This window comes from Blennius ocellaris, assembly GCF_963422515.1.
Source record: "Blennius ocellaris genome assembly, chromosome: 14".
NCBI lineage: Eukaryota > Metazoa > Chordata > Actinopteri > Blenniiformes > Blenniidae > Blennius > Blennius ocellaris.
In genome coordinates this window covers 3,190,799-3,214,749 of record NC_137663.1, presented here as the reverse complement: position 1 = coordinate 3,214,749, position 23,951 = coordinate 3,190,799, and the positions used below count along the sequence as shown (strand labels likewise).

Here is a 23,951-nt window from a genome sequence, read left to right as displayed (position 1 = left end):
ATATCGATCACTAGTTTAAAATAGTAATGTAAAATAATGCTTATGATAATGCAAACCTTCCATCTGTTCCAGTTTAGTCAGATAAAGTGACAAGAAGAGACACTTTCCCACTAACGGATTAAGTCATGCTTCTTTCATACAATTGTAAAAGTTTGAAATAAATAGAAACATGATGTACACACTCTACCTTTTAAAGACCCTGCTAATTTAGGTTTCTTTTATATGACGTTTCACGTGAAAATGCGTAATTTTTGCATTTTCACTTGAGAAAGTGAAACTGCCTCACTGCTATCGATCAGACATTGATGTGTATTTGGCAAGTTGAACGCATTCACGTACATGAGACACGGAACGGAGGTTGATTGACAAGAGTCTACAGTCCCTTAGCCAATCAGGACACAGAACACTGTGCTCATTCATACGCTGTTAAAAAAAAAAGACTGAAAAACCATGCAAAATTGCACACACCAAAAATTGACGAGACCGGGAAAGGTGAAGTGTGAGGGACCACTGTACATGGAAACGTCTCAAAACAGCAGAAATGCTGAAAACGATGGAGTTAGCATGTCGGGCCACTAGTGGGTGCTGTTGGCTGTTTTGCTAATGAAAACACAGACACGTACGCAGAGAACACCAGCAGCGCTTTTAGAAAGTTGCTTTTTCTTTGTCTCTGCCGAGTTGAAACATTTTCAAAAGGTTGTATTTTCAGTGGCACTGAACGCCGTGGTCGTGTAAATAGACCTCTGTAAAAATAAGGTAAAAAAGACTTTGGCGTTTTGAGTAGCAGAGAAGACAGCTCTGCAGGGGGCACTCAACCATACATTTCTATTGGTACAGTTAGTACACGCCCTGTTGTTATGAGACATCGCAAATTTGACATGTTATAGGAGGACAAACGGACTTAAATCACTGTAAAAATACTCTGATGTTAATGACACTTATTCCAGATCAAAAGAAAGATGAACAATTTTCCTAAAAACACAAAAAATGTAAGAACGTCCCTGTGTTTTTAAAGGTTCTGGTTGTAAATGTGAAAACGTAGCCGTCACTTTCTGCTAACTGTCAATGAGAGCGGTGTTTGCAGACAAAGTTGCGAGAAACAGACACTTTTGGCCACGTCACAAAAAGTGCTAAAACTGACTTAAATCGCTGAGAAACGTTGATTAATTGGTGCAGAAATCAGTTCCTACTATTCATGTTGGTACATTTAAAATGTAATGTAAATACTAACCGCTACATTACACAGTTTAGTAGAATTGAATGCACTTCAGTTCTGCCATACAGGAAAAATAAACCTCAATCCAAGAATCAACCGGGCATTTCTGTCCTGGGGGGCGACGGTGCTGAACACACTACACCACCTGGATTTGGTTTTAAAGAGTAAGTGTATAGATAGATAGATAGATAGATAGATAGACTTTATTGTCTGCCCCAAGGGGTGACAGAAATGTGTCTTTGACAAGGCCCCAACAATAAAATACGACACATTTAAAAAGTAGGGACATAAGGAAATGTTAAACGAAAAACAGGAAACAGTAGCTAAAAATTTAAAAAATTAATAGAAAATAAATTCACTTCTAAATCCCTGCAGCAGCCAGTTTTGATAATTTTACCTTCACCAAGTCTTCACAGATCCTAATCTGATTGGCTCAGCGTTGGACTGTGGTCACCGGCTCGCAGCTCATTCCGTCTGGCTGCCATCTGGCCGGGCTGCACAGCGTTCGGGGGCTTTAAGAGCTCCTGTCATCTGGCAGCAGCTCAATCCAACTCTGAAGGTGCAGGCTGGGGGGCCAGAAGCACCCCATCGGGGCCTGCAGGGAGCCGCCAGGGCAGTTGCAGCCTGTTTACCCCGCCAGGGGGGGGCAGGCAGAAAACACTGTGCAAACTTAGGCGTGTAACATTTCAAATTAAGCAGGAAAAACTTGGCTAAAAGAACATAGAGGCCACTTTTATAATGGCTTTCTTTTTAATTATTCAAATAGAGCAAATGGAACTTCCCATAAGTATTTTATTTTATAGAAGAAAAAAAATGTTCAACTCAATTTCAAAAGGTTAAATTGACAAGTTGCACTTGTTTATTTTAGCATGCACAAACCCTAAAGTTAGAAAACAGTTACTTGTGTGCAGTGTTTTAACTGTTTTGATTCGAGAAGTGCTGATACCACCATTTTAAAGTACTCACCTTTAGCTACTTGTCCATACCAAGTACCAGTGTGAATACTTATTAGATTCCATGAACTCTAAGTCATGCGCAAACTAGAGCTACACTCGGTAGAGCACAGACCATCACCAACATTTGTTTACGGAACAGAGTTAGCATTGCGAGCAGGGAGCGTCTCCATGACAACTGATCTCCTTTGATCGCCTCCCTGAGGTGACTCTCTCATCTGCTCTGTGTGGGACATTGTTTTGCATTTTTTTTTTTTTTTTATTCGGATAGGGTTAGCCGTTAACATCCCAACATCTATTCCACTGGTCATCCCTGAAAATTTCATGCAATTCGGGTGCGTAGTTTTTTCAAAACGTTGGAAAAATATATACATATGTACAAACCAATAAATAAATGCACGCAGACGAAAACATAACTATCTTTGTCCAGCTTACGTTGGCGAAGCTAACAATACGCGAAGGCCATGCGTTCCCATGAAGCACTTGGACAGAGCCTCTATGTCGACGCTACATCACGTCCAACAGCCTTACAGTGCACAGTGCACAGTGCACAGTGCACAGCCTTACAGTGCACAGTGCACAGTGCACAGTGCACAGTGCACTGCTTCACCTGTGCTTGCACCGATACTGGTATCGGTATCTGTACGTCCCAAGTTTTAGTATCATTTTCTATTCAAGGAGCCAAGCTGTCACTGTCCACGTCTTCTCCAAACTTTCTATCCTGTTTGTTCACTGGAATGCTTCTTCAACCAGACTCTCCTCTTTGGTTTTCCTCTATTCTCTGCTCCTCATGACATGTGACTGTTGCAGAGTCTCCACCTGTGGCAGTCGCGTTGCCGCTCCTTTGAAAGAGTTTGTAAAGCAGTGAGGGACGTTTGTGTTTCTTTCATCAGCAAACCACGGTGGAGGAGCAGAGTCGCATCGTGCAGCTGGAGAAGGAGCTGGCCCTCCGGCGAGAGGAGATCCAGGACCTCCGGGCCCGGCTCCCCGGTTCGCGGGAGACCGACCAGAGCCGCCCGGATGCCGGCGTCCCGCTGGAGAGCGGCGAGCTCAAAGAGAAGTACCTGGCGGCCGGCCGGCAGGAGGTGGAGGCGCTGAAGGTGGCGGCGGAAAAACAGAACCAGGAGATCAGCGACTTGAAGCAGAAAGTCCAGCAGGCCACCAAGGAGAACATGGACATGATGGACGCCTGGAAGGTAGGGGGCGGCGGGGGGGTCTGTTCAAAGAGCCGCCGGAGCAGCGCTTCACTCGGGCAGGGACGTTTGTAGTCTGCTGTTCAAATGATACACACTGCAATTCCTCCAGAAAGTTCTCCGTGCTGCTTTTTGCTTCTCTGCTGCTCCAAGGTCAGAACTGAACCCACGAAGTGCACCGGCACTAAAACAGACGACTCCGTTAATTAATTAACAAACGGCACTGAAGGATTTGTGTTTGGTCGGTAAACAAGACGTTCCACGTTTGTAAGAAACATGAAACAAAATGGCTTTTATCTGCTCCTCGACAAGTTTTCATCAGTCTGATTGAGAAATGTGATTATCCTGTTTACATGATTGAAATGATCAGATTAATATGTCGTCTGAACGGCTCAGTCCCATGATGCTCTGCGCTGTGACGTCACGCAGATGAGCCCACGTTTAGCTTCAGTATTGAAGATGAATCTGTTGGTTCAGAGTCTGATCAGGATTGTATGTTTGTGAGCAGCGTTCACTGCAGTGGACACTAGCAGGAAGGATGACGTCACACGAGCTGTGATCAGAACGAGTCTGGACTCAGTTCACAGTAATGATCGGAATAAACCGGAGCTTGAGTTTTCCAAAAGATCCACTCCCAGGAAGCATTTTCATTCTTATCTCTTTCTAGTATTCTCTGGACTAAGTTGTATTTTTTTGAAAAAAGAATGAATCTGGCACGACTGACCTTCTGTTGCTCTGCAGGCTAAATTCGACAGTTTAGTCAGTGACCACCAGCGATCCCTGGAGGAGCTGAAGGCGTCACTGAGCGGCGGCGGCGCCACCTCGGGGAGCCCGGAGCAGGACGCCCAGGAGCTGCGAGCGGCCCTGGAGAGCCTGAAGATGGAGCACCAGCTGGAGGTGGAGAACCTGAAGGCCAAGCACAAGATCGAAGCCGCTATCATGACCAAGGAGCGGGAAGACCTCTGCAGCCGCCTCCAGGAGGCCAGAGAGGGCGGCCTGGCGTGGAGGTCCGAGGCGGAGGCGAAGAGCAGCCGACACGTCCTGGAGGAGGCGCTGCGGCGGGCGGAGCAGAAGCTGGCCGAGGCAGAGAAGCTCCGGGCGGAGAAGGACGGGAGCCTGGAGGAGCTGAGAGGGCGGCTGGAGCTGTTGGAGAAGAAGATGACGGACTACCGGGCTCTGCAGGAGGCGCAGACGGGGAGCCGGGAGGAGATCCAGAAGCTGGAGGAGAAACTGAGGGTGACCGCAAACCAGCTGCAGGCCGTCCAGGCAGACCGCTACACGTCGCAGCACAACGCCAACGTGAGTGCAAACAACCCCACTGCGCCATCGGCCAGCCTTCGTCTGAAGCCACACTCACACTTTGTGCTTCTCCAGGTGATAGAAGACAACGAGATCTCAGACGAGAAGATGAAGCTCAAACAGAACGTCGAAGGTACCACCGCTCACGTCAAACTCAGTCACACAAGTGAAAACTGGACATTTCCTTTGTGTTTAGTAGCCCTGTTTCCATGACAACAGCACAAAAAAACCAATGAAAACTTTTTGAAAATGGCTCCCAAAGTGGAATTATTTGAAAACGCTCCATCTCCTTGGAAACAGATGGGAATGCAAGTTTTTGAAAAACCTGTCTCAGGGAAATGCAACTTATCAAAAATGCTCTATCGCCATGGAAACTCTGGGAAGCGCGTGTTTTTGAAAATGCTATGCATCCATGGAAACAGAGGAAAATGCAACTTTTTGCATATGCTGTTTATATCGTATCGTTCTTATTACATAAACAACAAACAGCCCCCACTATTGGCTCAACATGAGAACTACCGTATTTTCTGGACTATAGGTTGCTCTGGAGTATAAGCGCATGCGTCAGAAAACATAAATAAGTCACACGTGACAAAAAGTCACAGGACCAGCAAAGTGTGACTAATAGTCTGGAAAATATGGTACATCATTTCAGTGTCTGCCATTTCCATGGAAATGGACATCATTTTCAAAAAGTTCCTCAGTAAATGCAAACTTCCCTGAAATGAAAACACGACAACGATGCATTTTCATGTGAAATGCTATCGTGAACACGTGGCCTCAGTGATGGGCGACTCTTACTCTTCAACAAAATCCTGAAAGACATTTTTGTTCTTCCTTCAGAAACGATGGAGAAGTTGTTGAAAAGGGAAAAAGAAGTCTCGACTCTCACGTCCCAGGTTGAAGCCCTCAAATTGCAGATCGGAGGTAAATGTCTTTCTCACTCTGCCTTGCCCAGCTCTGATGACGGGACGTCCCAAATGACCTGCCATTTCTTCTTGAATTGTGAGAATTAAAAAAGAACATTTAAAGAGAAAGAAAACCTCAGTTTGATATTTCTGCTGCAGCGTTTGAGCGTTGCGTCGTTTCTTCCTGCGGTCACGTCGAGTGCACCGCTCCAGGAATAATAGTGATCGTCCTCAATGTTTCCGTCTTTGATCACGAATCTGGATTTTCTTTAGAAAACTTTCTGCACATCAAAAGGAACGGCGTGTTGTTCAGATGATCACATTGACACGCTTTGAAGAGCGGATTGTGAATAATTCAAGAGCAGAAAAGGAACAATGAGGGAGGAAAACAGCTGCATCCTTTTGTTTTTATAGGAATATTTCAAGAGTTGTGCCATTTTAACGTCTTTTAATACAAATTATTGATTGAAACTAATTGGTACAAAATCAGATGCCGACGTTTCAGGATTTTATTTGGGAAATGTATTTCTACAAAAATCTTTTTATTTATCTCTATTAGTGATATGTTATGATCCAAGATTGATAAACTGACAGTTTCTAAGTGTTTATCAAATACCAAGCCAAATGTAATTGTATGTATTTGTGAGGATCTTTCTCGAAGCTTCTGACACATTTACATTGTGATGCGTTCATGGTCTTTCAAGTTTTGAGCTGCTTTTTCGACGTGCTACAATAACTAGCGATAGACACAAACATTTTAGGAAATACGGTGGTTCATAATAAAGAAGTTAAAATTTGTGCAACATTAACCAGATAAAATCACACGTTTGTTGCTTGCAATGGAAATTGTCCCGTGACCGATATGTCTGGGTTTAGACATAAGAACGATGAGAGTTGTTTGCCGAAAAAGAAAATAGGGTTTTGAACATTTTCAAATTTTAAGCAACACAGTGACGAGGCCCTGCGGCTCAAATGGAAAACCCTGCAAATATTTTATATTTCAAATATTCAAAAGCATATTTCAAAGTCCTTTGCGAATTGTCTTTCGATAGATAGATAGATAGATAGATAGATAGATAGATAGATAGATAGATAGATAGATAGGTGTGTGTTAAACCTTTGGCTCTCTTTCAGGACTAATTCTGTCTCATTTGACACTTTGTGTGTTTAACTGGGTGTAAATGCCTTTTTGTCTTTTGTCTCTTTGCCAGCTCTGGAGGGAAAAGTTCGCTCGGGGGAGAAGAAGGCCGAGGCACTGGCCCGTGAGAATGTGCGTGTGGAGGCGGAGCTGGAGTCCATGACCAAGAAGTCCCATGATGCTTCTGGGCAGCTGGTCAGCATCAGCCAGGAGCTGCTGAAGAAAGAGAGGTGAAAAAGTGCACAATTATGGATAAATATTGTTTGTATTCATGGTTTCAACCCACAGTGCACCGAATAATTTATATTCATATTTCTGATAGAAGCTTTTTATTGAACCACTAAACACAGCATATATATTTTGTGTGTATCGAACACAAATACAAAGTTTAGTCTGGACTAGTTGGATAAAATAAGAATTAAGAGCCATTATTAAATGAAATGCATAGATATTATTACCTGTTTTACCCATAAGAATGATCAAAGTTTAATCATTTCTTGATTATCAATCAAGTTCTACATTCACTTTTACTCAATACACGATTACTTATCAGAAACTCTTTTTTTTTACAGTTTCCAGTTTTTCCAGTGACCCACCTCAGTGTCTCTGTTGTCATTATAAGGTGCAAATAATGACACAGAGATCGAGGCCGAGGTTGAAAACAGACATTAAAGCAACAGTTACCACTACAATATTTACTAAAATCAGGTCTGAACATTGAAAATATTATAAAAATGAGGTCAGAGTGCAAAACAGATCAAATGTATAAAAACACATTTTAGGAGCCCAGAGGACAAACTGATGTGAGAATAATATATTGTCTGATAATAAAGATAACCTTTAAAGCAGTCGGAGCAGACTTTGAACACTCGGATCAGAAACGGAGAAAAAGTCACGTCGAGTTTGTTCAGAGTTTCATGATGCGACTATGAAGGCTGGTGAAACTAAACGCAATCCCCCCATCTGAGAGCTGGACACACACACACACACACACACACACACACACACACACACACACACACACACACACACACTCGCGCTGTGCAGTTCCCACACGCTCTCTGAAAGCGGTATGTGCAGCATGCGCTGGCTCGCGGTCAAAGCTGGTGATCAAAATGTGAGCACAAACACTCGTCCATCAGGCTGCTGGCCACAGCGGGTCAGACCCCTGGGGGGGGTTGTACAGTCCCCGAGAGCCATCGTCTGAGTCAGCAGGCCTGCGGTAGAGCTTAACTTCTGTCACGTCAAGGTCAAAATGGAGTTCATGAGTGAGAAAAGTATCAAATGTTTGTTTAATAATGGTGAAGCTTGAAGCACGTCACACGTGAAGACCGTTTTTAACAACTGAGTCTAATTAATGAATGCAGTTTGTAAGGTGGCATATCAAAATAGCATTATTTCATTTTATTTCACGTTGCCAGTAAGAAAACTGCTTATGTGTGTTTTAGTGAGCGCGCGTGTGTTTTTCTGTGTGTTTCAGTGAGTGTGTGTGTCTCTGTCCTGCATGTTTAACTTCAGCCTGAGCTGAAGAGTCATGGATATGAAGGAAGTGGAATCTGCCTGGTGGATCAGATTAGAACGAGTATTGTGACTGAAAGAAAAACTGACAATTCTTCCTTTTGTCAGCTACAAATGTAAACCTTGTCCAGCAGCAGCCTGGAGAGAGAGTCCTCCTCCAGCCAGAGGGATCAGTGAAAAAAGCAGGTGTCGGGTGGCGGCGTGCCGCGCTGGAGAATCCTGCTGTCGATGTTTATACGCGTCACCGTCACGCTGGCAAACAGCCAGACGCTCTCTAAAGGAACCCTCCTCCAACCGGTCTGACTCATATCGACACAACAGAGCAATCTTCCCCGGCCGGTCCGACCAGCACCGTTTAGCTTGAGAAGCTTTTATACAATAAGCTCTGAGCTGAAAGTCTGGGTCTGCAGTCCTGCAAGACAGAAAGAACAAAGAATATCATAGGTGTTGAAACCCCCGGCCTCGTGTTGTGTTGTGACAGGAGTCTGAACGAGCTGAGGGTCTTGCTGCTGGAGTCGCACCGTCATTCGCGAGACGTAGAGAAAGACTTGAACCGGGAGGTGCACAAGGCAGAGTGGAAGGTGAAGGAGCAGAAGCTCCAGGACGACATCAAGACCCTGAGAGAAAAACTGCTCCTGTTGGTAAGAGCATGACGTGACGCAACACTGAACAGCTTCTGAGGCTGAAGTTAGAATCATCACGGAGAAGGAGGAGGAAGATACTCTATAATCTGATGTTAGAGGAGGAAGGTGCTCTATAATCTGATGTTAGAGGAGGAAGATACTCTATAATCTGAAGTTAGAGGAGGAAGATGCTCTATAATCTGATGTTAGAGGAGGAAGATGTTCTAGAATCTGATGTTAGAGGAGGAAGATGTTCTATAATCTGAAGTAAGAGGAGGAAGATGCTCTATAATCTGATGTTAGAGGAGGAAGATGCTCTATAATCTGATGTTAGAGGAGGAAGATACTCTATAATCTGATGTTAGAGGAGGAAGGTGCTCTATAATCTGAAGTAAGAGGAGGAAGATACTCTATAATCTGATGTTAGAGGAGGAAGATGCTCTATAATCTGAAGTAAAAGGAGGAAGATACTCTATAATCTGATGTTAGAGGAGGAAGATGTTCTAGAATCTGATGTCAGAGAAGGAAGATGCTCTATAATCTAGATGTTAGAGGACGAAGATGCTCTATAATCTGATGTTAGAGGAGGAAGATACTCTATAATCTGATGTTAGAGGAGGAAGATGCTCTATAATCTGATGTTAGAGGAGGAAGATGCTCTATAATCTGATGTTAGAGGAGGAGGATGCTCTATAATCTGATGTTAGAGGAGGAAGGTGCTCTATAATCTGAAGTAAGAGGAGGAAGGTGCTCTATAATCTGATTTAAGAGGAGGAAGGTGCTCTATAATCTGATGTTAGAGGAGGAAGGTGCTCTATAATCTGATTTAAGAGGAGGAAGATGCTCTATAACCTGATGTTAGAGGAAGAAGATGCTCTATAATCTGATGTTTGGGGAGGAAGATGCTCTATAATCTGATTTAAGAGGGGGAATGTGCTCTATAATCTGAAGTTAGGGGAGGAAGATGCTCTATAATCTGAAGTTAGAGGAGGAAGGTGCTCTAGAATCTGATGTTAGAGGAGGAAGATGCTCTATAATCTTAAATTAGAGGAGGAAGGTGCTCTAGAATCTGATGTTAGAGGAGGAAGATGCTCTATAATCTGGTGTTAGGGGAGGAGGATGCTCTATAATCTGATTTAAGAGGAGGAAGATGTTCTATAATCTGATCTAAGAGGAGGCAGGTGCTCTATAATCTGATGTTAGAGGAGGAAGATGCTCTATAATCTTAAATTAGAGGAGGAGGGTGCTCTAGAATCTGATGTTAGGGGAGGAAGATGCTCTATAATCTGATGTTAGGGGAGGAAGATGCTCTATAATCTTATGTTAGAGGAGGAATATGTTCTATAATCTGATGTCAGAGAAGGAAGATGCTCTATAATCTAGATGTTAGAGGACGAAGATGCTCTATAATCTGATGTTAGAGGGGGAAGATACTCTATGATCTGATGTTAGAGGAGGAAGGTGCTCTATAATCTGATGTTAGTGGAGGAAGATGCTCTATAATCTGATGTTAGAGGAAGAAGATGTTCTATAATCTGATGTCAGAGGAGGAAGATGCTCTATAATCTAGATGTTAGAGGACGAAGATGCTCTATAATCTGATGTTAGAGGGGGAAGATACTCTATAATCTAGATGTTAGAGGACGAAGATGCTCTATAATCTGATGTTAGAGGAGGAAGATGCTCTATAATCTAATGTTAGAGGAGAAAGATGCTCTATAATCTGATGTTAGAGGATGAAGATGCTCTATAATCTGATGTTAGAGGAGGAAGATGCTCTATAATCTGATGTTAGAGGAGGAAGATGCACTTTTTCATTACTAAAGAGGACATTGAGGTTTAAAAAAGTATATTTGAGGGTTTTTATTCCCATGGAAGTGATTCCTGATCAGACTTTCATCCCTGACTGTTTCAGGGTCGGGAGCGCTCCTCACCGGACCACCGGCGCCACTCCATGCTGGATCCCTCGGCTCTGGACTCTGAGGTGACCCGCCTCCGCCAGCGGCTGCTCAGCACCGAGGACGCCCTGAGGAATGCCTTGGAACACAACCAGCAGGTCGACCAGCTGGTCCTGGCCATGCGCAAAAACCCGGAAAAAAGCCTGGTAAACGAGAACAAAGTGGATTTTGTTTTGTTTTGTTTTTTTATAAATTAAACTTCATCTCAGTCATCAAGTCATTTAAATTGCCATCCAGATGTTGGTTTAATCCCATTGAGGATCCAGCACCTTGATGGCAGCTGCCACTGTTTGTGTGTGAACCACCAAACAATGTGGTGTATTACTAAAGTCCATTTTGAAGACCATTTCTGAGCACTTTTAGTGTTTATTGCCTTTACTTTAAAACAAACATCCTGAACTTTTTCACTGCTTCATTTAATTGTTTACACTGACTTCTGTCCAAAAACAATCCAATCCAAAAAGAACTAAAGAAAAGCTGACGAGACACGACAAGAGAAGATGTGCAGCAGCAACAAGTAGATTCTCAGTTCACGGCCTTATTTAGGGAAAAAGTTTGAGCTTGTGGAACACAAAGTGATTTCCTACAATTCATTAAAATCATACTTGGACGTCAAAGCTTTTTCGGTTGTCACAGTAAAGGTTTTGGTTTAATGACGTCACTCTGAAGATGAACAAGCCAAACCATGGGGATGTTCGCCGTCGTATCCGTTATCTTGTCTTTTGATGACAGGGTTGTTTGTTCGACCCCTCGTCTCTCCGTCGAGAACACGTGGAAGTTAAATCCTTCACACCACAACATTTCAAATGAAAACTCATTGTTGTTTTTCTTTTCAGAGAAGTTTTACGTTTAAACGGAATCAGCATAAACACTGAAAGCACCGTAGTTTTCATATTGGGCCACGAGTGGGTGCTATAATCACACAAAGAGAACAATACACTAAAGATTTGCTGCCAAAGAACATTTCAGGCACTAGAAACAATCAAAATAGTTTATAGTTCTATGGCCATGTTTACATGAAAACAATCACAAGTGTATCCTCAAAACTTCCTTCACTGTTGACACGGCACCAGTGTGCACATGCACTGTATCAGCAAAGTTTTTAATCCGGCTCCCGAGCTGGAAAGATTCTGTCACGGTGGCTAATCCCTCCTGCAGAGACTGCTGCAGGCTATTTAGCCTGTTCCTGAGCATCTCCCTCCCTTCACCTTCCACCCCTAGTAAACAGACACGGCGGCCTGCAGTGGTCATGGTCACGGTCAGTGTTCCAGGTTTATCCTCCATGTCAGTAGTTTTATAGTTGAGACTCTGCCGTGATAGCATCCGATGTGTCATCGGTCCATGCGGATGTCAGCTGCTCTCCGTTTTCTTCATGTTTATTGCGTCCTCTTCTCTGCACACGTCTGTGTGGTTTCATACAAAATCAAGCAACAGCGCCCTCCTGTGGCCCGACATACTAACTCCATCATTGTCCCAGTGTCTGCTGCTGCAGTGGAAACACACTCCTTTTTTTTAACGGATGAGGTGTTGGCACGTGAAAAGTCGTTGTGTAAACAGGGCCTAAGATTCAGTTGATCGTATGCCTGACTTTTTAAAACTTTTAACTATTGTAGTGACTTCAAACTCAAAAGAGTCACTGAGAGGCTGATGTAGGAATTATTGGAGCACTGATTCGTTCCACAGAGACAACTCCACTTGCGTTCTTTACCATGTGCAGGTCTTGCCCTGGTTGTTTTCAATCATCAGGCAGACGAGCAGGATGCCGGCAGGACAAAACTTTGTCTTTCAAAATAAGGTTTAAATTACTTTCGTAATTATGATTATTCAATCTGATTATGGTCAACAAAAATATAGAGATAAAATAGCGTCAGCAGCTCCACCTGGAGCAGGTCGTCTGCCATGCTGCTGTTGTTAAAAGACATCATGGAGAGGATCGCAGGGTTATCAAGTCCAGAGCTGGGCGATGACATCATTTCCAGACAATCTTGCTGCTCACATGTCAAGACTGAGTTTAGAAATTCCTCCGCTCTGGAACCCGGAAAAAAAAAACCCAAAAACCCTGCATTCAGTTTCCTAAAACTCCATCGTGTGGACGATCAGACAAAAACGATGCGGTTACATGAAACAGCGTTGATGTGTAGACAAGACCTGAAAACGCTTTTCTGAAAATGGCTCCCAAGGCCCAACTTTTTGAAAATGCTGCTACTCTGCCTCTGAGAAAACAGTGGAAACAGCGCAGTTTATGCACATGCTCAGTAGAGCCAATCAGAACGATGTTTCCTCTGTGGCGTCATGACTCCCATAGTCTCCATGGACTTGATACTTTTATTTTGACAGTCACCATAATAACAATCCAACTTGGTGGTCTGTCTGTTTCCGTGGAAACAGACACGGTTTTGAAACCCTGCCACATGAACGTGAAAACCTTTCCGAAACAAAAACTCAAAAACAATGCATTTTGACAACGTTGTGTGAACGCGGCCTGAGAGTCATTTCCCTCCTCGCATCATGATTCCTTCTTTATTCTTAAAGCTCCAGAAGGCAAACTCACCATCTCATACATCCTTAATGTCTCCCTATATTTGCATTAAAACATGTCAACATTCTCGATTTCTGACTTTTTCTAGGCACACGGCGCAAATTCAGCTAACGGGATTCATCACCAGGAGTCAGATAGGACTCGAGATGTGAGTATTTCCTCTCTTATTGCAAACGGCTTCTCCAGAAATATTGCCGCTACATCTCTGTTATGAAAGCATTCCATCTCCCGCCAGGAGCAACACTGATCAGAGCAGAAGAGATGTCACTGGGACGCCGACCCGACCCCACCCAGACTGGACTGGAACGTGCAGTCGTCCCCATCCTGCGACGGGGCGAAGAAGAACCACCTCTCAGTTTACAGTTAAAAACCAAAACAGTGTATCTCTATCTCGAGTGAATTTATGTGTCGTCGCAGAAAGCACCTATTAGCCAATCACCAAGACCGCTTAAAGTACTATAAAGTCTAGTGTAGACAGGAAACCAGACCTGGACATGAAGATTTATTATCGGGACGGCAACTTTTGATGCTTGAGTTAGAAAAGCCTCCATTTCCCAGAAACTCTTTGACAATTCTGAATTTTGAAAGCAAAACGAGTGACGGACGACGACTTTGTGAAGAAAGGACTGTTTTTCTTTTTATTTATTACTTTTTCTTTGCTCCTCAGCTTTGTAATAATAATCATCTGTACTGTAGGTGACACATGAGCAACATGTGAGGGATTACGCTGCTTTGTTACGGGATCTGACTCGACCGTCACCATTAACATCTGAAGAGGATTGGTCGCTACCTTCTAGTGCGTCTGCTGTAAAACTTTCTCTACGCCTGAAAGTCACCTGGAGGGTTTGTCCACAATCCTGCGTGGGGCTGCTCAGGTTTTACGCGTGAATAGGGCCCGGTTTTCTCACCGTTTCAAGTGAATAATGTTTTGGGATTTTGCGTTACATTGCTATGTTCTCAAAACGATGTCCATTTCCATGGCAACGGCGGAAGCACTCACATCAATGCAGTTCACATGACAGGCCACTAGTGGGTGCTGTTATTTGCTTTGGTAATGAAAACACACGAAGCAGAGAACAATCTGCTCTAAACATTAACAACAGGAGAACACTCACATTCTAGTAGATGGATGACCAAGTTATATTGTTATTACGGTGACTGTCAAAATAAAAGTACCAAGTCCAGGAGAATCTGGACTGGGAGTCATGACACCACGGAGGAAACTTTGTTCTGATTGTCTCTACTGAACATGTGGACAACTACTAGTTACTACGGCCGTAGTGTACATGTGCAGTAGCAATATTTCCAAAAAGTTGAGTTGCCACCATTTCTCCGGAGTCGGAACTCAACCGTTTTCCAATAGTTGCCTTTGGCTCGTTCACAATGCCATTTCATGAAACCGCAGTGTTTTTGTCCGATGGATCCATGCAGCATTTTAGGAGCTTGAAAACTGTTTTGTTTTTTAAATGAGTTGCAGAGTGGAGAAATTTGAAAACGCGGCCTTGGCTTTGACGTGTGGACAGACATATTAGCAGAAAACGATGATGTCATCACCCCACCTCTCGAACCGATAACAGCGCGACCCTCTCCTCCACGTCACTAAACAACAACAAAAACGGCAGACGACCTGCAAAAGCTACTGATGCTCGTCGCTTTAATGAGGCCAGATGTTTGGATCGGTATATTTCTGTGGCAGTGTTACAGCACCACCTACAGGCCTGGCATATATACGACATCATTTTGAATAGGTTTCATGGTGTTGCGTGGATGGGAAACTTTTCAAGAACGACAGGGAGAAAAAAGATAATTTTGGCTGGCGTGGACAGGACCTTTGTGTCTCCAGTGTCTCCGTGTAAATTTACCCCTAAAACCCAAGGAAACTTTCGCGTTTGGACTTGAGTTGTGTAAACCTGTTGTCACTGCTTTGCCAGACTCACTGTGAAGTGAGGGTGCTAATCACTACAGTCTGTGGTAAAATCAAATCCATTTCAAAATCCACAAAAGAAAAGTGCTTTTGTTATATAGAAGTAGAAAAGTTAAAGCAGTGACCAGCACTTTCGCACATGTGAAAATCGATGTAAAGTCATATAACAGCCGTCAGCCATGTAAGGCTACACTCACTCTGTGTACGCAGACGTTATTATACATCCAAGAGCTGTTCCAGAACTGAAGGTTACGATCAGACTACCAATCCTGTCTTCAGGTGTTGACAGAGGTGACAGTGAGACCATCTCCCATCATCCAGTGCACATTGGTGGACTCCCCTGCTTGGACTGAAGACTGACATCAATGCACCTGGGAGGCCTGAATCCATCCGTCTTATTGGATCCATTTAGTGAATTCATCCAGACTTGTATGCCCTTGTTCCAACACCTCTTTTTTTTTTTTTACCCTGGACTCTGCCTCTGTTTTAATGAACTGCACATGGAAGCCTGGACTTCAGGCTTGGATTTCCCATTTCAGGCCCCGTGTACACGACAACCCTTCAAGTTATTATACATCATTTTTGTTTTTTGATTTTACGTTTACATGGCAACGTTCTGAAAATAGTGTAGTTTTCATGTTGGGCCATAGTGGGCGCTTTTGGTTGTTTTTGTAATGAAACCACACATGCTGCAGAGAACAATACGCTATAAACATTTGCAATGAGCGCACATTGATATTCGTCTAAGCCAGGGGTCTGCAACCTTTATGAGCAAAAGAGCCAATTTTGTCACTTTCCACCAACTCAAACACCTTTAACCTTTAAAATCAGGCGAACACAGCTCTTAAATGTTCAGATATAGTTTTGATAAACTGTTTTATGTTTTGTTTCTGAAGTTTCTGTCACAATTCAGGATGGTAAACATTTTTGTTTACATTTTCAGCAGTTTTTGTACCTCATTTTAGTGGTTTCAACCTTTTTCAGCATTTTTAAGCTAATTTCTTTGCATTTTAGTTGCTTTGACCATTTTGACTTTTTTAAAAGCAGTTTTCTGTGGTACCCCCATTTTAAGATTTCTTTAAGAAATTCTAGTCATGTTCGTGTTTTCTCAGAGCTGTTTTAGCAATTTTTTCCTCCATTTCATGTGGTCGGAACCATTTTCCGCCATTTTAGTTGTGCCTTTTTTCAAAGCCCCTTTAAGACAATAGTGCTTGTCTTGCGCTTGTGAAAGCACAATGCTTGAAAAAGTCCTTTTGAGTTTCTGTCCACAAATACAATGAAAACAAGATGAAATCTTAATTTAGGAACAATTTCATGAAAGGTCTAAAAAGCATCATGTAGCTCTGGAAATGCAGGTTGCAGACCTCTGGGTATGGACAGACGACCAAGTTGGATTGTTACTACGGTAACTGCCAAAATAAAACCAGGAGGATATGAACTGGGAGTCATGACACCACGGAGGAAACATTGTTCTGATTCTCTCTACTGAGCATGTGAACAACTACTGGTTACTGTCGCAGTGTCCATGTGCAGTCACAGTGTTTCCGTGGTCTTCATGGAGACCTTGAAGACCGCAGTCTCTGAGGGTTTTTACAAAGTCTTGTTTCCGCCCGTCTTCACAGCGATGGAGCCTAGAGTGTTTTCAGGCCCTGTCCACATGTCCAAATCGCAGCGTATTAGTAGCCTGAAAACAAGTTCCAGGGTGGAGAAATTTGAAAACGCTGCCTTGATTCATCATTTTCTCCATTTTTTTGTGTATCTGTCGCAGGGTTACAGCGCCACCTATTGGCCTTGCATAGGTGCGACATCATTTGGAGTAGTTTTCATGTTGCCATGTGGATGGGAAACTTTTTATGAATGGCTGCAAGAAAAACGATTGTTTTATGCTCGTGTGGCTGGGGACAGAGTAAGTTCCATCTTGACAACCATTTCCAAAAAGTTTTCAGTGACTGGAACACCGTTGTCATGTAAACGGACACCAAAAACGCAGGAAAGTTTGATGTTTTCACTTGAAATCTCTGAAGGGTAAATGGGCCCTGATTCCCTGGATTTGCATACCTGACCCTGTTGAGCCCAGTGAAGTCCTGCCACCGGAGCTGAAACGGTTCCCAGATCGATCCGTCTGGATTTAATTTGTACAAGTTCTACTCCTAAGTCTTCCAAATGTTGTTTTATCCATTTGTCAGTTGCATGAGGAGATCCTGTTTGTTGGTCACAGAGGTGAGTGGAGTGCAGAAAGCTTGGGGAAAGGTAAAATAAACAAAACAAAACCAACCACGCGGGGCAAGTGTCAGTCAGCTCGGACAAAAAGCTGTGTTTTTCCAGTTGATATTGTACATGGCCTTTTGAGCTGGAGGGTTCAGACCCTTTGGATTATTGCTGCAATGGTTTTGGAGATTGAGTCATTAAATATTAACAACGTGGGCAAGTGCTGGTAGTGTTTTATTTCACCCTCTTTCATACTTATGTCACTTCTGCGTGTGTGTTTGTGTCTAAAATCGCAGCGTTTCCACACAGCTCATTCAACGGCGTGTCGGATTTCGTGCCAGTAAAGAGGTCGAGGAAATTCAGCCAGAAACCAGAACTATTTACCCATTTCTCAACTGCACAGCTGAAATAAAAATGATGAAACCTCCAGACGTTGCATGTTTATTTACAATCTCTGGATTTCTAACCTCCGGATATCTCACTCTTTATTTGTTGGCCTTGGCAAATGTCAGGTCTTATCCTCATGTCCCAGTTTTTTTTCTCTCTTTTGCCCGAGGGCAGATTGGCTATGCTGATGACATTTAAATAAGTCAGTCATTACTTATTTGCAAAAGGCAGCAAAAAGTACAGCAGATGAGAAGCACAGGCGCAGATTTTAACCCTTTGATCGGGCGCTCATTCAAATACATGGAAATCAAACATTCCATTCCGAGGTGTTGAAGGAGATTTCAAGACGGACTAGACTCCCTGCAAACTCCAGGACTGCTGCAGATTCTGCAAAGATTCAACAACCTGCTCACATTCTGGAAGTCTCACTAACCTGACCAATCCAGAACTCTGAAACATTCCAAAACCCTCACAAATTTGAAAAGTCCCACACGTTCTACAATTCTCAAACATCCTCGAGCTGACGAATTCTACAACCCTCACACATGATGGAAATCTCATTTACTTTACGACTCTGATTTAATCTGGAACTCTGCAAGATTTTACAATTCTGTCAAATTCTAGAACTTTTACATATTCAAGAACTCACATGTAGTCAGCGATTTTTACAAATTGTAAAATTCTCACGCATCATACAACTGACAAATTCTGGAACCCACAAAACCAAGAACAATGATTATAATGCAGAACTTACAAACATTCCAGAATTTTCGATAATACTGGGACTTTTACATACTCAAGAACTCCCATAATATTCTGCAATCGTCACTAATTCTACAATGCAGAACTCAAACACTCTAGAATTCTCAGATGTTCTTGAACACTGAAAAAAAACATAATTTCTGACATTTTATCGATGGTCTACATATTCTCAGATAGAAATATTCTAGAAGACTGAATCATTCTAGAACTTCCAAACATTACAGAACCCCCACACATAATAGAGCTAACACCTTCTCTCACAAATTATAGACGTATGACATAATGTAGAACTGTCAAACATTTGAGGGTTCTCATAAGTTCTACAAGTCTGACAAATAACAGATTTTACCAATTCTAGAATTCTCAAACATGGTTGAACACGGGAACAACTGACAATTGGGATATGTCCTCGAACTTCCATTGATTCTAGAACCCACACATTCGAGAACAGGCTTCCCCAATTCTGGGCCTGGAGGTCCGGTGTCCTGCATGTTTTAGCTTTCTTCCAGTTGCAACACACCTGAATGCAATAAGGGCCTCGTTACTTGGCTTGTTTACAAGCTTGACCATAATGTCAACATGTGCTGAAGCTGGGAGAGAGCGAAAACCTGCAGGACACCGGACCTCCAGGTCCAGAATTGGGGAACCCTGTTTTTGAACAATAATTCTAGAACTCAGACATTGCAGACCTCTCGAGCATCATACAACTAACAAAGTCTGGAACCCTCACAAATTGTAGAAATATGATTCGAATCTAGAATTCACAAATGCTCCAGAATTCTCTTAAATTGTAGAACTTCTACATATTCAAGAACTCGCATGTATTCTGCATTTCTCATTTATTCATTCTAATTCTAAAAATGTCACAACTATAAAACATTACAGAATTCTCTCAAGTTCTCGAACTTTTACACATGCTCCAAGTACCATATCTAGAACTTGCACATTCTAGAATGCTAAAGAATTCTCGAACTGTCACACATTTTACAAATCTTCACAAGTCTACATCTTACAATTTTAGAATTCTGATATTACAGAAGCTTAAAACATTTTAGAATTCCCGTGAAATCTGTCTTACCAATTCGAGAACTTACACATTCTACAACTCTCACAGTTTGATTTCTTACAAAATTGAGGTGTATCCCATTTGAGAGTTCACACATTCTAGAACTCTGACATTACAGAAACCAAAGACATTTTAGAATCCTCATTGAATCAGTCTTGCCAATTCTATTCTATTCTATTCTATTCTATTCTATAACGCTCATATTACAGAACCCAAAACACCTGTGTCTTACCCATGCTAGAACTCCAAGAATTTCTAGAACTATGAACAATTCTAGAACCCCAAATATTTCTAGAACTCTCAGATGTTACAGAACTCTAAAACATTGTAGAATCCTCACTGAACCAACGTATTACCAGTTCTAGGACTCACACATTCTCGGGCTCTGAATAGTTCTAGAAGACTCATACATTTGAGATTTCTCACAAAATCTACTATTTCACAATTCAAGAACCGATCCAGATTATTCCAGATTTAAAAAAAAAAAATAATTTCAGAACTCAGATGATCGAGTTCCAGAAGCTTAATCCCGCATTCTGTTTCTTGAGGAACCAGAAGAATATGAAAGCTACTAAATCCAACAACTTTGTCCATAAAGGGTTAAGCTTTGCTGTCTATGAAGCATTCATTAACTTTGGAATGACTGTCTGTGGAAAAAAGTATGTGAAACCACCCAGATTACAGTGGATTATATGATTGAGTTTCAGTTAAAATAAATAAAAGTTTCTTGAGTCTGTCTGTGCCTTCTAGAATGTGAACTTTACCCTTAATAAAAGAGACTGGCGCTATTTTGGGCTTCATTGCTGGAGCTGTGGCAGAACTTCAGCCACTGGATCCTTGTAGCTGCTGGAGATACAATCCTAATCCTAAAAATAATTCGAATGGTGCTCAGTCTGCAGCCAAGTGGCCGATGGTGATTTGAATATTAAATAAATACAAATGTGAGCAGGAATCATGTCCATGTTGCTCTCTGGGGTTGTTTTTTTTCCAGAGGTTCCTCCGTTAATCCTGTATGTAAATCGCAGCCAATAGATGCTGTTGTTGAGTTGGGCTGGGATTAGCAGGAGGCGAATGAGTTTCAATTTTACTGGATTACAGAACAAAGAAAGGGGAAAGGGACACCCAGCTCTGTTAAGAGGGAAAAACGGGAATAAAACTTAGGGAAAAACACGCACACATAACAGACTCGTCGAGATCGAAGGAGTCGCGATGGTCGGGATTACGATGTTTTAGCGGACGGCGACATTGTGGACGGGATTGTTTCTGATGGATTAAATAAAACCTATTCCGGGATTGACGGCAGCAACAAGGCTATTTAATCGCTAATTAAGGTGAGATTTCGCGATGTCTTTGCGTGTCCGTGCTCGGTTGTGTCGGGTGTTTTTGTGGATCGGGGTTTTTTCCGTGTCCGTTCACAGAGGAATTACAGATTATAGATTAATTTGGGGGGGAGGAGATGAAAGGCTAGCCGCTAGCTTAGCATGTGGCTAACGCTGCACGGCTAGTTAGCCTCGTTAGCTCCCGTTAGTTACCAGGTTAGTTAGTTTTCCGTTCAGTTAACGAGGCTGACTGCTGGTTAAACATTTAACTCTGTCTCAGGTCTACGGTGTCGGTTGACTGTCGGCTTTATTCACCGTCGGTTTGTTGTTATCGACTGAAGGTGAACCAGCTAGTAAAACAAAAGCCAGCTAAGCTAAATGAGCAAGGAAACGACACAAAACACGTTTAAACTCCTAACAAAACAGTGAAAAAACCCATCAACTAACTGTCCTTTATGAACCAGTAACAGCTGTTAACCAGTTAATCTAATCTCTGTCTCATCCTCTGCTCCCATTAAAACGCATACAAGGTCGGATGTGTGGAAATAAGTAAACTTCACTGATATTTTCTCCACATTTCGCTCAAAGTAACGCTGCAAACTTTCCTTTTTTTGAATTATTTATTAAGCAGACTGAGGTGCAACTTTAGTTGTTTTATTATTATTATTATTATTATTATTGTTATTATTATTATTATTCATTCAGCAAAACTTTTGTCCAAATAGACTCTTCCAGCCAGGAAAGACTGAAAAAATTACATAAATACACAGTGACATAGACAGAAAAATATAAAATCATTAAAACTACGGGAGAAGTACAGGGAAAATACAGTTAAAAAAAAAAAATTCTGGGAAAACACATTACAAAATGCAGCAAAAATACCAAGATAAAGTACTGTTGAAAATAAAAGAGAAAGACAGAAAGTTTACCGTTAAAATTGAGGAGCAAAATCATTATAAATACTGGAAAGGTACAGGGAAAATTCAACACAAATACAGTGGAAAATGCAGCGAAAACATTAGAGAATAGAGCAAAAATACAGGACAAGTACAGTTAAAAATGCAGGAGAAAGACAGGAAAATATGCAGTAAAAAAAACACTGGGAAAAAATAATTTAAAATACTAGAAAAGTACTGTAAAAATACAGCTGAAGGACAGGAAAATAATACAATTAAACTACTGAAAAGAACATTAAAAAAATACATTAAAAACACAAGAAAAAGTCAGGGAAATATTGTAAAAATGCAGTAAAAGCACAGGAAAAATACAGATAAATATTCAGCGCAACACAGTAAAAAAAAATTGTGGTAACACAGTGACAATATGGGAATACTCCAGTACAAATAGAGCAAAAGTACTGGAAAACACAGGAAAAAAAGTACAGTAAAAAGATATTCTGTGTAAATATTTACAGTAAAAGCAAAGGGAAAATATAGTAATAATCCAGCAGGAACATAGTAAAAATAATAATGACACCAACTCAATCTTAACCAGCTGGTATAACAAAAGCCAGTTCAGCTAAATGAGCAAGTAAATGACCCCAAACATGTTTACACTTCAACAAACCAGTGGTAAAACCATCAACTAACTATCATTTATGAACCAGTAACAGAGCCATTAACCTGTTAATCTAATCTCTGTCTCATCCTCTGCTTCCATTAAAACACACACAAGGTCGGATGTGTGGAAATAAGTAAACTTCACTGATATTTTCTCCACCTTTAGCTTAAAGTTACACTGCAAACTTTACTGTTTTTTTTTATTATTTATTAAGCAGACTGAGATGGAACTTTAATTTTTCATTATTACTATTTATACAGCAGAACTTTCATCCAGTCAGATTTCAGGATCTTTCCTTTTATTTATTGTTCTCGTTTGCACATTTTCTTCTTTTGTATTCAGTTTCAAATTTAAAGTATTTTCTTTCTCGTCCTTTGTAATCTGAATTCAATGTATCTCTTGACAGAGCATATGCAGAAGAAGCTCCAGCAATAATACTATACAGCCAGCAAAGATACTGGAAAAATTAAATACATTTACAGTGAAAGACACAGGAAAGATTCAATAAAAATACCGGAAAAGTACAGAAACATTTCTGTAAAAATGCAGTGACAACGGAGTACAAAAATGAAGCTAAAATACAGTAAAAAACAATACAAAAAAACAGCTATAATGCAGGAAAAAAATAGGAATACATAGTTACAAATACAGGGGAAAATGGAAAAAAATACAGTGTAAAATCAGGAAATATGCAGTGGAAATATAGCAAAAATTAAAACAAAAATATATGACAAACATGAAAAATTAATGCAAAATAATGTTAAAATGGAGTAAAATCAGAAATAAAAACCATTAAAAATTCAACTGAACGCAAAAAAAAATACATTAAACACATGGTGAAAATTAAGGGAATATACAGGAAAGTAGAGAAAAAAAACACATGAAAAATTCCATTAAAAATAGAGTAAAAACACAAGGAAAATATAATGGTAATCCAGGGAAAACATAGCAAAAGTACATCTCTGATAACATGAAATTCATGGTTTATGAGGTGTCCATCTTCCAAGAAAAGAACTACCTGTCGAAGACAGAAATCCAACAAATTTTACTTAAATTTATTTTAAATTTCATGATGTACTGAATCAAAATTCTTCTTAAAGCTCCTACAAAACTAAACATTTTTTAGGAGCTTCTTAAAGCTCCTACAAGTCTAATGACGTATGAAATAACTAGTCAAAATTCCAAAAGTATAACTATTGAAAACAGTCATATGGTAACAATATTATGTCAATATAGCTATAAAAAAAATGTGTCATCTTCTATTGTCAATATTCAGTAAATTATATTAATTTCTTCTTCTTCTTCTTCTTCTTCTTCTTCTTCTTTAAACATAATACACCCAATAGAAAACAATTGTTTATTTCTATATCATGAGCAGCT

The 23,951-nt window shown here is 41.3% G+C and overlaps 2 protein-coding genes across 3 annotated transcripts in view; both read left to right on the top strand.

The window, feature by feature from the left end:
- clip2 (CAP-GLY domain containing linker protein 2) overlaps nucleotides 1-17,888 on the top strand; it is a 90,925-nt gene extending 73,037 nt beyond the window's left edge. For both annotated transcript variants that reach the window (XM_080508834.1, XM_080508833.1), the window contains 9 exons: nucleotides 3,063-3,365; nucleotides 4,104-4,661; nucleotides 4,737-4,794; nucleotides 5,505-5,588; nucleotides 6,781-6,937; nucleotides 8,707-8,866; nucleotides 10,764-10,952; nucleotides 13,434-13,493; nucleotides 13,581-17,888. In XM_080508834.1, the coding sequence (XP_080364960.1) occupies nucleotides 3,063-3,365; nucleotides 4,104-4,661; nucleotides 4,737-4,794; nucleotides 5,505-5,588; nucleotides 6,781-6,937; nucleotides 8,707-8,866; nucleotides 10,764-10,952; nucleotides 13,434-13,493; nucleotides 13,581-13,592 (1,581 nt within the window). In that variant the 3' untranslated portion in view covers nucleotides 13,593-17,888. The remainder of the gene's footprint in view (nucleotides 1-3,062; nucleotides 3,366-4,103; nucleotides 4,662-4,736; nucleotides 4,795-5,504; nucleotides 5,589-6,780; nucleotides 6,938-8,706; nucleotides 8,867-10,763; nucleotides 10,953-13,433; nucleotides 13,494-13,580) is intronic.
- A 2,925-nt stretch (nucleotides 17,889-20,813) lies between these two features.
- Nucleotides 20,814-23,951, top strand: part of gtf2ird1 (GTF2I repeat domain containing 1) — a 44,854-nt gene continuing 41,716 nt past the window's right edge. Inside the window, 1 exon segment of the mRNA XM_080508278.1 lies at nucleotides 20,814-21,023. The gene's annotated coding sequence lies outside the window, so the exon portion shown is untranslated.